The 14481-nt window shown below is 44.7% G+C and overlaps 1 protein-coding gene across 1 annotated transcript in view; it reads right to left on the reverse strand.

Moving 5' to 3' along the window:
* Positions 1-1261: 1261 nt before the first annotated feature.
* The window catches only part of usp45 (ubiquitin specific peptidase 45), a 29802-nt gene continuing 16582 nt past the window's right edge, over positions 1262-14481 (reverse strand). Inside the window, exons 9-18 of the mRNA XM_030784014.1 lie at positions 10619-10706; positions 7103-7184; positions 6431-6522; positions 5972-6028; positions 5473-5604; positions 4593-5292; positions 4160-4257; positions 3555-3641; positions 3283-3424; positions 1262-1710 (exon numbers count right to left, since the gene is read on the reverse strand). Coding sequence (XP_030639874.1) covers positions 1580-1710; positions 3283-3424; positions 3555-3641; positions 4160-4257; positions 4593-5292; positions 5473-5604; positions 5972-6028; positions 6431-6522; positions 7103-7184; positions 10619-10706 — 1609 coding nt within the window. The 3' untranslated portion in view covers positions 1262-1579. The remainder of the gene's footprint in view (positions 1711-3282; positions 3425-3554; positions 3642-4159; positions 4258-4592; positions 5293-5472; positions 5605-5971; positions 6029-6430; positions 6523-7102; positions 7185-10618; positions 10707-14481) is intronic.

Raw genomic sequence — 14481 nt, forward strand, 5'->3', positions numbered from 1 at the left:
AAGTCCATAACATTCAAGCAACAATGTAGGAAAAAAACAACAAAAAACAAAAAAACAAAAAACCAAACCCTGTAGCCTGAATCACCATGAATGCACATGGTATTGTATTTTATGCGTAAGTTACAGTATTCAATATGATAATTTCTTTCTCTCTCTCTATATATATATCTATATATATATACACAGTACTATACATACAGGTATATTGCTGCTAAACATAGATTACACTCCTTATGCATTGTTAGGCATTATTCCTTTATCTATTGAAGACATGCAAAGTAATGTTTAACTGGTTTTTTTTTTTCTGTAGGCACCATCATAGCTGCAAAAAGACTTCAGGTAATGGAGTCCAAATTAGCACTATAATTTTTCCCTTTTCAGTCCGTGTCCTGACTGGGAAATACTGCATTACAGTATATTAAGCAGAATTAACTTAAATCATTTCATTAAAATTTTTAAAATAATGTATCATTTTTATTCTTCTTCTTTTTTTAAAGTTCAGTTACAGGCAAAATGCGAGCCGCTGTTTGTTTCACGTGACGAGTCCGGAAATTCTGGCATGTTCTGCAGGTGTGTGAACGGCTGTTAACCAAACTAAAGCTGGACTCGAAAATCATGAAAGAAAAAAAAAAGAAGAAAAAATATGAAAACATTTGCTGTTTATTGTCCAGTAACCAGGCAACCGTGTGTGTGTGTGTTATTGCACAGCTGCTTTGTGAATGTATCACAATGCGCTGCTTTGAACATAAAATTCTTGGTGGGTTTTGTATACTGGCATGTGAGTGTGTGAGTAAGTATGTGTATGTCTGTATGAGATTTAAATGTAATCTGCCATATGGTAAAAAAAAAAACAAAAAAAAAAAACTGGCCAAACACCCTATTGAAACCAAACCACAAATCCACAAAGCTGCATAGTGCCCCGGGCTTGCTTTATTACCGCAGACACGTGACGCGGCCCAAAGACGCCTTCCTTTGGCACTTCACTGACTTGTCCCCGCCTCCTTGTCGTCCAACCATAACAACTCTTTCCTTTTTCTCATCTCCAGGCTCCTGTTCACTTCATCTTTGGCATTCGTTCTTACAAAAACATTTTAGAAAGAAAAAAAAAAAAAATCACTTTTTTTCCCCCCTTTCAGCACCAAAAAACCCCCCAAAAAACAAAAACAAACAAACAAACAAAAAAACCCCATGCCTTTCTGCAATTCAAATTTACAATAAAATATAAATAATCTTTAGAAATGACTTAGAATATAATAGACTCTGCATTTCTCCTGAATCCCACGAACCCCGCTCCTTTCTACCATTCTTTCCAATTTTTTCTTGTTTTTTTTATGAATAACAGACAGCAGAAAACAAACTACTCTATTGGCCCCGATGGTACGACGTGGGCGGAGCTCCAGTGCTTTATGGTCTGGCTATGATGTCATAAGAACCTCCCCTTTTTCTCCCCATGCTCAGGACCACTGGCATGCACTGTGAGCCCTGTGATCTTTAGGGACCGACGCAGATAGATCTTCAGCAGGTTTTCTGTTCCTTGTTGTCTTGGAGACGGCTGGAGGTGGAGCTGTTCCCTGCAGTCCTACAACAGTTCTTCATAAAAGAGCAGATAAGCCTGAGAGTTGAGCACTCTGGATTCCGGAACGGTCTGGACGTTGGTGTCGCTCACGTACACCCACTGGCCCGGCGGGGCGGAGACGGCCTCTCGGGTACCTGGGGCCAAAAAAAAAAAAAAACCAAACACACACACACATAGACTGTCAAAGAAAAAAAAAAAAAAAAAAAAGCAACGTTTCAGGCGAACAAAACAAACAATACCCCAGAACAACAAGATGGCCTGGTAGCCCGTCGGTCAGTCAGATATTATCTCTATTCGAATAGAGACTTTTATTCCATACACCGAAGTGTCTTTTGTTTCAGGCGTCTGAAACACTCAGACGTTAGCATAGGTAACGTAACCGTGGGGCCTTACAGAATCCTCTCTGTGATATTAAGGTCAGAGGAGATGCACACATCACTCAGACGATCCATACATAAATGTCTGCCTTTCTACTCTTACGAAATCTTCCTTACAAAACCTTCACCTTCGCACATAGATGGATGGTCATTTGCGCCTGGTCATTTACTGGCGGCATGAAACTGAGGATCCAGCAGAAAAACCAGAAATGTCTCGTTTCTCCCTCAGATCTGGGTGAAGGTTATTCATTATCTAAGACATTCAAAACCAAAGGCCCTGTGCGGCTTGGGTATATTTTGGCCTGAGAAAGTGTTTTCTTTAATGTTTAAAATCATGACTCAGTCGTAGTAACATCTTGTGCTCTTCTCCTCTCCTCTTCTTTGTCTGTACTACCACGATAAAGAAGACCAGTCACAAAACCCATCTCTGCACCTTTTTTTTTTATTATTTTAACTGACAAATGCAAATGCCCTATGTAACCTCAGCAGAGCTACAAAGCCACCGCACGGTTGTCTGTTATGCGTGCGAGAGAGGGGGCTGAGCGAGTTGGGCCAAATTTCTTGTGAAAAGTAACCATGTTGTGCCTGACATCTGATTGTGTTTGGTAAAGGCAAAGAAAGAGAGAAAGAAAGAAAAAAAAGAGAGAGAGAGAAAAAAAAAAAGAGAGCGACCGAGGAAAAGGAACATGCCGAGATGTTTGGCAAATAATGGAGAGGTTTTTTTGGGGGGGGGGGGGGTGAGTTGAAGGAAAGAAAAACAAAAATTTCTTTTTTTTTCTCCCTCCACGTCTCTCTCCGGTAAAGGAGCCTTTCAGCCGCCGCGTCAGGTCCCTCTGACCTCGTTGTGGCCAAGTCACAATGCAGCCTCAGGTTTTGTACCACTCGCGTTTCGTTATCTGAGACAACAATTACGCCCCCCCAACAACAAACTCCTTTTATTTAGTTATTTATTTATTTAGGGTTTTTTTTTTTTTTAAACAGGCCTTTTACCAATATGTTTGAGAACTGTTGACAAAAAAAAAAAAAAAATCAAAAAGTGGTCTCCTTGACAGGGGGAAAAGGAGAAAATGCATCTATGAATGCCACAGCGTACAAAAAAACCAATGGGCAGGCCCCTGTCATCACAGTGGCGACAACATCTTCAAGGCTGTGTGGAAAACAGGATTAGTGGGGGGGGGGGGTCTGTGAGGTTGGCGGGGCAGCTACAGAAAGATGCAAACAACACTCACCTAACCGCTTTGCTTTCAGAGGAGGAGCCAAAAAAAAAAAACAAAAAAAGGGAAGAAGAAGAAGGAGGAGGAGGAGGAGAAAGGTGGGCTGACTTCTCACCTGACTGGTTCCTGCGTTGCTCTGGTTTCCGCTGAGGGCTGCGTACCTTCACGTAAGCCGCGTAGTGGCCGCCGCGCATGGAACCGCTGTGTTCCACGATCCCATACAGACTGTAGAGCACACGCTCGCCTGAGCCGGAGTTCTGAGACACACACGCACACACACACACACATCAATCCATGAAAGGGAGATTTGAATGGAGCAGCATACTTGAAATACTAATTGAGGGGCCAACAATTCTTTTTAGGCCTCGGAGAAAAATTCACACACACCTTACACGACGCAGAGCAGAACGGTGCCAGGTCCAGGATAAGGGGGAAGTCGACATGACGATTCACTTTCCGCAAATTCATCCCCGCCTTCAGTTTCAAAGGCAAAAAAAAAAATAGATATTAATAAAATAAACAGCAATTAAATACAATAAAACTGTATTTAGGATACAACGAACCACAACGCTGCATAATTACAGACATCAGACACAACTGATCAACTTTGACACACATATGTGAACCTGAGCCTTCATAATGAGACTGATATCAACTCTATTCAGTATAAGCACTCAAAGAAAAATAAAACAGTACAGCAAAGTTTTTAATATTTTCACTTGTGCTTTGTTTCGGAAATAGATGTATGCATTGAAACATACGTAAGCCAACTACATTATCTGGTCTGTACACTGTAAGTGTCAGCTGCTTAAAAGATTTTTTGTGCTGTTTTGTGCTGTGTGCTCTTCTTACGCTGTATGTACTTAGAAAGTGGTGACTGTCTATTCTCTGAAAAATGTTAGCTTGCTTTCTTTTCAGGCGTGTATCTGTCAAAGGATGTGGCAAAGGTAATAAAGAGGAAAATGAAACGGCTGAGGAGAGAGTGAAGAGACCTGATGAAAACGTTTGAGATGAAGGGTGACCACGGGAGGCAAGGCCGAAATGAGCATCTGTTTGCGCGCGCTAGTGTAGACCTTCTCTGCCTTCTTCTCTGTGGAGACAAACACACACACACACGCACACACGAGAAACTGCACGTCAAACCACACCTGAATGGCGTTAACCTACGGGCATTTTGGACATAAGCACCTTCTAAATGAATAAAGCATTCATATGAACGAGTAACAGACAGTGAAAGAGTGTCAAGCAGACAACGGTACACCTCTGAGTACAAACATGGGGTGTTTCAATTCAGGACAGGTTCAGGATCCGACCTTTACAGTTTTTTGGTTTTGGTTCGTCAGGCTCGGACTGACTTATTTATTTATGTATTGATTGATTGATTGATTGGCTGAGGTTTCGGGGGGGGGGTTTCACTGCGCTCACCTGTGCTTCCACTCTTCCGTAGCTGCCTCTGTTTTCTCTCGGTGCAGTTTTCACACAGCAGCTTGTTGTTTCCCATGAGCAGCTCCACGGAGGTGAACTGGTGCAGACAGGACTGGACAGAGCACTCTTTGGAACTGGGCGTGTAACTGTGGGAAAGTGCCTGGAACGCCCCCTGGTGGTGGTGATGGTGCTGATGCTGCTGCTGCTGCTGCAGTCTCTCCTTTGGCTGGGACTCCACCTGATCCTCTGAGCTGTGTCCAATGGGCAGAGTCTCCGCCGACGTGTGGACCAATCCCAGCTTAGAGACGGCGCTGACGAGCTGCTCCACAGCGCCCCCTTGGTGCGGCCTGAGGGAGGGCAGGGACACGGGGCACGGGTTTGGGTTTGGGTAATGGTTGAGGGTGGGGGCGGTGATCGGGCCGGGGGTTTGAACGAGGGTTCTGTCTGCGGCGGCGCTGTGGGTCGGAGCGGCCGGGACCCGGGGTGACCACTCGCTCTCCGAGGCCTCGCTGTCGGCGTCATTGCTGCTGTCCTGAGGATTGGAGTTTTTCTCGCTGCCGTCCGATTGGCTGCCTGACCCGCCCGTTCGCAAACCACCCAATCCATGCCCGGCCACACAAAGCTCCTCCTCCTGCCGGCTGGAGAAACAGTCTGCTCCTCTGTCCTCTTGGCCAGAAGACAATCTTCGGCTATGCAGTTTCTAACACACACACACACACACACACACACACAAACACATTCAGAATTAGTGAATTAGAAAACAACATGTACACAACGCATGGTTTTCCTGTTATCTTGCTCGGCATCCTCTATGTGGCTAAAAGTCTACACATATGAAAGTCCCATCCAAACATGTTACACACGTAAAGTTCTCTGTTACCTGTCCACTCAACCTTCTGCTGTTCCTGTTTCCCTGAGAATGTGCTGCTGACGTCTCCTCTCCATGGGAGGGCAATGGATCCTGTTCCCGGCCACATTTCCCGCCTCTGCCAGGATTGGTGGGTTTGGAAATCTGTGAAAAAAAAAAAACAGTGTATAGTTCAGACAAGTCAGTAGTCCATACAGACCCCACACCAGGAAAAGGTCATCAACTGTATTACAACATCACTGTCAGATCAGACACGGGAAAATCAGTGGTCCGTGTGTTCCGGCAATAAAGACAAATTTAGAGGTAAATAAAAATAAATAAATAAATAAATAAAAATAAAATCACACACACACACATATATATATATATATATATATATATATATATATATATATATATGTGTGTGTGTGTGTGTGTGTGTGTGTGTGTGTGTGTATGTGTATATACATATACATACACACACACATACACATAGATATGTATATGTATTGAATCTAGTCCTAAACCTCACCCTCTCCTCGATGATAGGAAGGGAGATGTCAATGAAGGCCTCCTTAACTGTGGAGATCTGAGGAGGAGAGGAAAAAGAAAAAAACAAACAAACAAACAAACAAACAAGTGAAGGTCATTTGTAAGTGTAACAGAGCTGTGGGCATCTCAGGCTATTGCCTTGAGTGGTGGAGGAACGTAAACAATATAGCGCAACAGTGACACGCACCTCGGTTTACTGACAGGAAAAAAAAGAATAAAGAAAAACGACAACACCGCAACAGTAACTGAAGAATTTCTTGAGGCTGCTTCTTGAGAGTTGTATTTCAATACGATCTCAACGCGTCTTTTGTAGTTTCGTGAACAAAAAAAAAAAGATGAAAAACAAAACGAAAAAAAAACCCAACACAACACATAAACACATAAACACATACATGGGTAAATGCACACACATACACGTGCATTCTTCTGCTATACTTACATGTTCACATTCCTCACACATAATAGTGTTGGTCAATTCTCCAACAAAGATGCGATCAACAAAATTCATCTTCACACCTTCTTTCCCATACGCTGTTAAGAAGAAAAACACACTGTTTTCACACCACACACCAACTGAAAGATTTATCTTACAATGAACGAATGTCATGTTTAGTCTATCAAAAAAAATGACAAAAAAAAATATGCATAAAGTGGTTTATGATATAAAATATATTTCAAATAGCTCAAAGAAAAAGAAAAAGAAAAAAAAAAAAAAACCCACGTAAGTACAAAAACAAAACAAATACAAAAGACACAGTCTAGGGAGAAAACTGGCTGCATATTAGTAAATAAACAAGTAATGTACCAGATGATAAACATTTTCATAGACAGGACTGTACATATTGTCATTTTGACAAAACCTGGATCTGATGAATGAAAAAATGATTCAGTGCTATTTTCTGAGACGCACCTTTTTAAACATATGCCTACAATAAACAAAAACCTTGAAATGTATGATATTCCTTACCGTTTTAACATTTTTTTTTTTTAAATGTTAGTAACACTAACAAGGCATCGCAGCATTACAGGCAGAGCCAAAGCTACTTTAAGACATTGCCACTAGATGGTGATATAGCCATTCTGAGTCATGCACAGTGGAGCAAGGACAGACCTTTGACTTGGCGTTTGGTCTCGTCATCTGCCGTTTTCTCTGTGGGGTTATTAAATGCTTTGAGGATCCCCGCTTTGACCCGCTGTCAGTCAGAAACACAAATTGTGAGTTATTCTGAAGCATAAAACCTTAACACAGACAGGACAAATTATGACATGCTTAGTTGGAATAAAGACTAACAAATGCTACGGAACTGCTCTAATGGCGAAGGAACAGTTTTTCCACATTTAGTACTGCAGTAAAAAGGCATTACAACACTAATGACTTAATTGGACATTATAGCGTCTGTTTTGCACGTGAACAAAAACGGTTAGGTTTTTCCACTGTATAATAAAACAATATCCGTAACATAATATCCATAACCCTGTGCTCATATAATAAACCAAGTGTAAACGGAAAAGGTAAGTGTGCATGTGTGTGTCTTTGCTTATTAAGCTTTACAGAGCATCTGTTTAAGCATGTGTGGTTCAGACAGCATATGTGAGCATGTAGGTTGTGTGTATCCGTGTGTGTGTGTGTGTGTGTGTGTGTGTGTCTGTGTAGGGTGGGGATGGTTAAGTAATGGTGTGTCACAGACGTGTGTTCTGTGTGTGAGTGAGTGAGTGAGAGCGTATACACACAGAGCATGTGCGTGCGTGCGTGCGTGTGTGTGTGTGTGTGCGTGCGTGTGTGTGTGTGTCGGCGTTAGCGACCGTGGTCTTAATCAAAAGTGACACGGTCACTGACTGTGTTGGTGAGAGAGCTGTGAGGAGACACTGCCGCTGTAAAGCACCAATCAATAGATAATTGGTCAAGGTGGAGGGTTTTCTGTGGGGGGTCAGGGGTCTGTCTGGGGGAGGGGGGGGGCTATATCAGTCATCCCCCTATTGTTCTTTAACCGCCCCCCCCTCCCCCTTCTCCATGCAGGGGACTGGCTATTTGGGTCAAAAGCCTGGTTAATCCTATTGCTTTATCCTCACTGTCCCGACCTCCCTGTGTTGGGCCTGGCTACACCACACACTAATTAACTGCTACCACCCCCCCCCCCCAAAAACCCCAAAAATAACAGTGCTCTTGCCCCCACCACACTCTTAAGGAGGTGCATTTTGTGGAGCAGACCAAAAAGCCACACTGGTACAATTTGCCAGCAGCTAATTGCTGATAATTATTAATGCTTAATTAGCATATTTTTTTTGTGGTGATACTAATGGTCAATCAACACAAATCTTTTGGTGCCGGCGTTGGTGGCCGAGCACGGGGCGCGCACAGGAGAGAGGGAGCAAGCAAGAGCTAATCTCACATATAACAGATCTCCAAAAAACACTCAAATATGTTTATATATACATATGTGTGTGTGTGTGTGCGAACGCTTATGTACAGCATTCTAGTGTGACAGAGCAGAAAGTTTTAAGCCACCAAGTTAGTACATGTTAGTACAAAGAACAAGACAAAGCTTTAAACCTGCCAAACACTATTCCACACACATTTCTGTACTATCCACGCAGTTCAGCGTCTGATCTGTTTTTGACTTTGTCTCAGACGAGCCTACACTTTCACATCTCGGTGACACGCCCGAGCACAGGTACGCACAGCGCGTGTAAAAGGAGCGTTCGAACAGGGGCGACGTTCCCCCTCTTCCTCCTCCCCCGGCTCCCGTGACTTGGGTTTTGGGGGTTGGGGGGTTGGGGGGGGGTTTGCGAGAGAGAGGAGGTGGAACCCGGAGCACAAAGGCCCATTCAGCAGCTGCCTGTTTCCCAGGGCAGACAATGAGAGCTGGTCGTGCCACTTGCAGTGCTCCTAAGTGGCACAACTGTCAGCATTCACAGGTCTGAATGAGCCCCACCGGGCATGGCGCTGACCACTCTGCCTCACACCTGCTACGCTACCCAGCGGTGAAGAGGTCCACTGGTGGACCCGTTTGGGTCAGCCCGTGGCTTCCAAACAACAGCCAACCCCCCCCCGCCCCCCCCCCCCCCCGCCAAAAAAAAAAAAAAAAAAAAAAAGAAAGAGGCCAGACGCTCCTCCTTTCAAGGTCGGCTCTGGCTACGTCGGTTCCCCGACAAAGCGGCGACAAATTGCTAAGTGATTGTGAGACTCTGCCCAGATAGCGTCCGTGCCTGTGCCCGTTCGCCAAAGATAATGGTGCTTCGCGATTTCTGGCAGGTAGCGGACGACAGAAATCTGAGCCAGACCTATTGAGGTACTCGCTCTTTGTTGGAGTGTAAGAGGTGTGTCCTTCCGCCGTCTGCGGTTACGCTGCACCAAATTCCAGCCGTGCCTTGCGACGCGCCGGATCCCGGCTGGGAGAGAGAGGCGAGGCGAGGCAAACCGGCCGTGACGGTTTGGACGAGGGAATGGACCAGGGGCGTTCTCTCCCTTTTGACTCAGCACGGGCCAAAGAGAGTCAGACGCCTGTGCGGTTGCAGGTAGAGACCGGTAAACGGCCTAATTAACAGAGCTTCACGACTCGGATAAATGAGTAAGTAATCGGTTTCACACACGTATTGGGTGGAATATGCGTTAGCCTGGTTTACTGAAGTGAGGGGCCAGTGTGAGGAAGAGATGCAAAGAAAAAAAATGAGTAACTGATGATTTGGAAAAGAAGAAGAATTACATACATACACACACACACACACACACAAAAAAGGCTTTGCATGAATCAGACCCCACAGGTGCCTGAGTAATTATTCCTAAACTGATATTCCAAGTATTTTGTTTTTGCTTTCTTTGACTACTACCTTTTTTCACCAACTTGCAACCATTTTTTTTCTTCAATTTCATGGCAAACCATATTAGAAAAAAAAAAGAAAATCTGTCAGTGTGTGGTTTAAAGGGAACAACTCGGGAGTCAGCACACAACTCCAGTCTCAATCCAGCAAAATGCACTGCAGGGTGGGTCGCACACAACTAAGCCTCAATTAATCAAGATATCTGCGTTAAGTACTTTTTTATTCACTCACTACAGCTTGTGACAAGAAGGTGTACATCCAATAGGCAAGCACAAACTCACTCGTACTTATCCATGTAAAACTGTTTGCTCTCTGTCCTGATGTGCAAAGCCACATGTCGTACGGCACCTGTGAGTGTTACACCTATTGACGAATGAGCTCATTTTTGGTAAAACCTGTATTTTCGGTCAAATCAAAGATAATTTGAGTCTGAAGGTGATGCTGAACAGAGTAATCAAGGGAGTTTGAATGTGAGAAAAATAAGGGGAAAATACAACACTCCAGTAACAAGTCTGGCGTTGGCTTTGTCAGTCTTGCACAAAGAGAGGAAAGCAGAGAAGTGATCAAGTGTTCAGAGAGAGAGAGAGAGAGAGAGACAGAGAGAGAGAGAGTGAGAGAGAGCCAGAGAGCGAGAGAGAGTCAGAGAGAGAGAGAGAGACAGAGAGAGAGAGAGAGAGAGAGAGCGAGAGAGAGCGAGAGAGACAGAGAGAGAGAGAGCGAGAGAGAGACAGAGAGAGAGAGAGACAGAGAGAGAGAGAGAGAGAGAGAGAGAGAGAGAAATGTTGTCACTGTGGGAGAGCAGTCTCACCTTGGTCTCCTCCACCCGTATTGAGTCCAGCAGGTAGTGAAGCAGCTCCTGACTGTCCTGCTGCTGATAACCCTTAAACCGTGGAGCCCTGCGAAAGAAGGATAGAGGTCTTTCAGACAGAAATACCCAAACACACACACACACACAAAACCCTGCAGCAATTACAAAACGCTAGCTAAGAAACCACATTACACACACTGAATCTTAGAAAACACAGTACGCAGACACAAAAGGGCTGCACACGCACGCACGCACACGAGCACACAAGCATCCAGCAGCACACAGATGCAAAAAGAGAGAGAAGAATGACTATTCTCTTTGCTCAAGGTCTTCCTCTTTTTATGGTGCTGTCAGAGAGTCTGCTTCTCCCTGCAGGTTTTCGGGCTCTTCAAAGCTGCCATTTATTTCATTCTATCAGCTTCCATTCAACCAGCTGAGGTCAAACACAAACAAATAAAGACTTGCCTCTGTCTTAATTTGTTAAGGAAAAAATTAAATAAAGTAAAAAGAGAGAGAAAAAATCCCCCCAAAGTCTTTCTGACCGAAATGAGAGGGCAGTTAAATGAAAAAGAAAAAAAAAATAGCCTGTGTGAGAGTATTTAAGGTCCAAAGAGAAAATTACACATTAATAATGACAGCTACCCTTTCCATCATGTTTTTTTTTCTTCTCTCAATTACATTTTTGTGTTAATTGGTAGAGGCCCATTGTGCAACGTTCTCTGAACTTTGGTTAATATCTGTGTAGTACTATCAAAGTATTATCTAAGTATTGCACAGTAAAAAGGATTCTAATTCTGAGAATTGAGACAAATCACAGACACAGAGGCACCGAGATTCACTGTGATTGAAGGGCACAGGCGATACTATTACAGACCGTCAATACTTTTTGTATCACGATAGGTTGCCAAGGTTAATCTTGCGGAAAACGGGCTGCGGTACAGGAGACGGGAAAGCTGTCCTTATGTAGTGTGATTCCCTGGGGACCTCCTTGGGTTGGCCCCTAATCTGGGCAACGCCAGATGTGTGGGGCAGACGTGTGAGGCAGATGGGCGGCCAGGGCCAAAGCCATGGTAACCTGTTGGTTCTAAGACTGGTCTGCCTTTCGGGAAGGCCAGTTATCCTGACGTGGTACCTCAGAGGTTAAAGCTAAGGTCAACTTGTCTTGTTGGGTTAAGATGTTAATGTGATGACCCTCCAACAACCACAAAGCTAGGATCTAAACTCCCTGTTACTCCATTGGTTGGTGATTCTGTCCATCATTCCGCCACCATTTCCAGGCTCGGTGCTGTGCTAATAAAAGTGTTAAGGAGCAAAGCTGAAGGAGTTGGTGGGGACTGGGTGGCTGGACGTGTGCAGGCGGAAGGAGGAAAAACAGGGAAAGAAGGAGGGAGACGGAGAGAGACGACAGTCTGGAACCTCTCTGCCATGTGTTGATGAGGCCTGACATTCAGCCCTGTCGTGTCTGAGTGGAGAACCGAAGGAGCCACCTGCTTCAGACACAGGTCACGAGCAGAAGGTTTGGAGGAGTAAAGGCCCCCCCCCCCCCCCCCCCCCCCCCCCCCCCCCCCCCCCCCCCCGTTTTCTATCTCACGCCCTCCCCTCCTACCCCACATCTCTGTCCGCACTCTCCTTCACAGTGTCCTGCCCTGGGGCCAGTTAGAGAAGGGTCAAGCTCTTAAAAAAAAAAAAAAATAAAATCTGTGCAAGTGCTGGGTGGTGGTACATGATGAGACTGTTTCAATCCGTATGTGAACGGGGAGGGTAGGGGTGGGGCTACGCCTTTTTTTGCGGGGCGACGTTCCTGGTCCGGTCGTTCCCATTCCGCACCTGATCCAAAAGTTCCGTTAGTTTAGCAGCTCCGTCATTGGACCGGTCTGGTTGTTACACGTTTGGAACGCGGCGCTAAACGTGTATGAGTCAGTGTGGGGAGCGAGGCAGTAAAAAGCCAGGGAACACTGTACTGTGGAAGGAGTGCTGACGGGTGAGAGCGACTCCAGTGGGACTGTGATACACTGACTGAGGCTGTAAGCTCATCCCAGTGGAAGAGAAGCTGAGTGAGAGAGTGTGAGAGAGAGAGAGAGAGAGAGAGAGAGAGAGAGAGAGAGAGCCTGTAGCGTTATGTCCAATCTGGCCCTGACATAGCCAGACAGCTGCGGAGCTAACACAATTAACAGCGGATGAGTTAGTACCAGACGCAAGACAACCTGACACGCGTTAACATGCAGTGTTCTTGCTCACTCAGATATCAACTGAAAACAACAAAACAAAATGGACAAAAAACACCCTATTACAAAGTACCACCCCATGCACACAAGCACATAGTTTAATACAAACCATACAAATGCAAAGGTAAAGTTAAAAGTATACACCAATGATAACCTGTACTGACACACACACTTTAACAAATTAACCGCCTTTTCTCTAAGACAACTCAAAGTTATCTCTGAATACATAGTCAAAGACTATTCATACAATTTTGCCCTTTTTTTTCAGTGTACCGTTAGTTTTAACCTATTGTTAATAGATAATACATCGCTTTCTTTGACAAAACACCAATGACAGGGTCATTACCACTGCATATTCATTACCCCACTCAATCTGCTAAGATCATTAGACAAGAAAACAGTTTCAGGTAACGAAGGGTGACACTTGAGAAATCAAATTAAAGTCTTATATAGATATATGATGTGTGTGTGAGTGTGTGTCTGTGTGTGTGTGTCTCTTCTTTTCTCCCCCATAATTCAAGGTTTAATCAAATCTTGGCTGCATTCAGATGGAAGTAATCTGCTTTCCACACATGCTTCTCTGTGTCCATATTCTATTGTCTGGATGCAGAGATATGACAGAGCGAGAAATTCAGACGCTAGTACTGCTGAGACTTACCTCGCAAAGCAACACGTGCACACACACACACACACACACACACACACACACACACACACACACAGTATGCATGGTTCTGTGAGAGAGTTTCTACTGCTGTATTGTTTCCGTAAACATCTCTCCTCTTTGTATTGGGTTAATGTCACAAAGAGTTAGGTCTTCTTAACAGGTTCGTTTGAATGAAGCTTGACTGAAATTTGAATGATATTTGTTGTACTAATGTGGTGCACAGCTAGAAATTAATTACAGTCACGTAGAGCATCAAAGCATGTAAAACACATGGTCAAACATGTGCACGTGCGCGCGCGCACACACGTGTGCCTGCACACACTCTCAAGCACACACACACACACACACACAAAAAGGGCCAGTCTGAGACAGGCTGAGGCCCTAACTGGCACCAGAAGCAGTGTGTGGTGCTGGCTCCCAGCTCTACTGGGCTTGGCCTGGGTCCGAATCAGACCAGTCCAGCTGGAAGCACAGCTTGGCCCCGAAACAGCTATGCCAGAGGTACCCAGTTGGTCAGATCTCACACACACACACACACACACACAAACACACACACACAGAGCATGTTTCACCTGGTCTCAGCTTTGTAATTGTCTGGTGTCCAGCATAAAAAGAAAAAAACATTCTCTCACCATCACATATTTTATGTTGACATTGTATGGGACATGTCCAAACAGGTGAAATGTACAATTTAGTACAAACCAATCATTTGCTAGAAGTTTCTTATCTGACCTGCAGACTGTGACTCTCTAACAAGGGCGGTGATCCAGGACGGTCAAGGTTACACAGAGGTGAGACAGGAGAGGGAGGGAGGGAGAGAAGGAGGGAGAGAGAGAGAGAGAGAGAGAGAGAGAGAGAGAGAGAGAGAGAGAGAGAGGGACCACTGCGGGATATTTATGGAGATGAGTTGTGGGTGATGTTAACATGCAATGTGGACAAATGTCACCGAATAGCCTTCTGAGGAAAACTGG

Source organism: Chanos chanos, chromosome 9 (genome assembly GCF_902362185.1).
Source record: "Chanos chanos chromosome 9, fChaCha1.1, whole genome shotgun sequence".
Classification (NCBI taxonomy): Eukaryota; Metazoa; Chordata; class Actinopteri; order Gonorynchiformes; family Chanidae; genus Chanos; species Chanos chanos.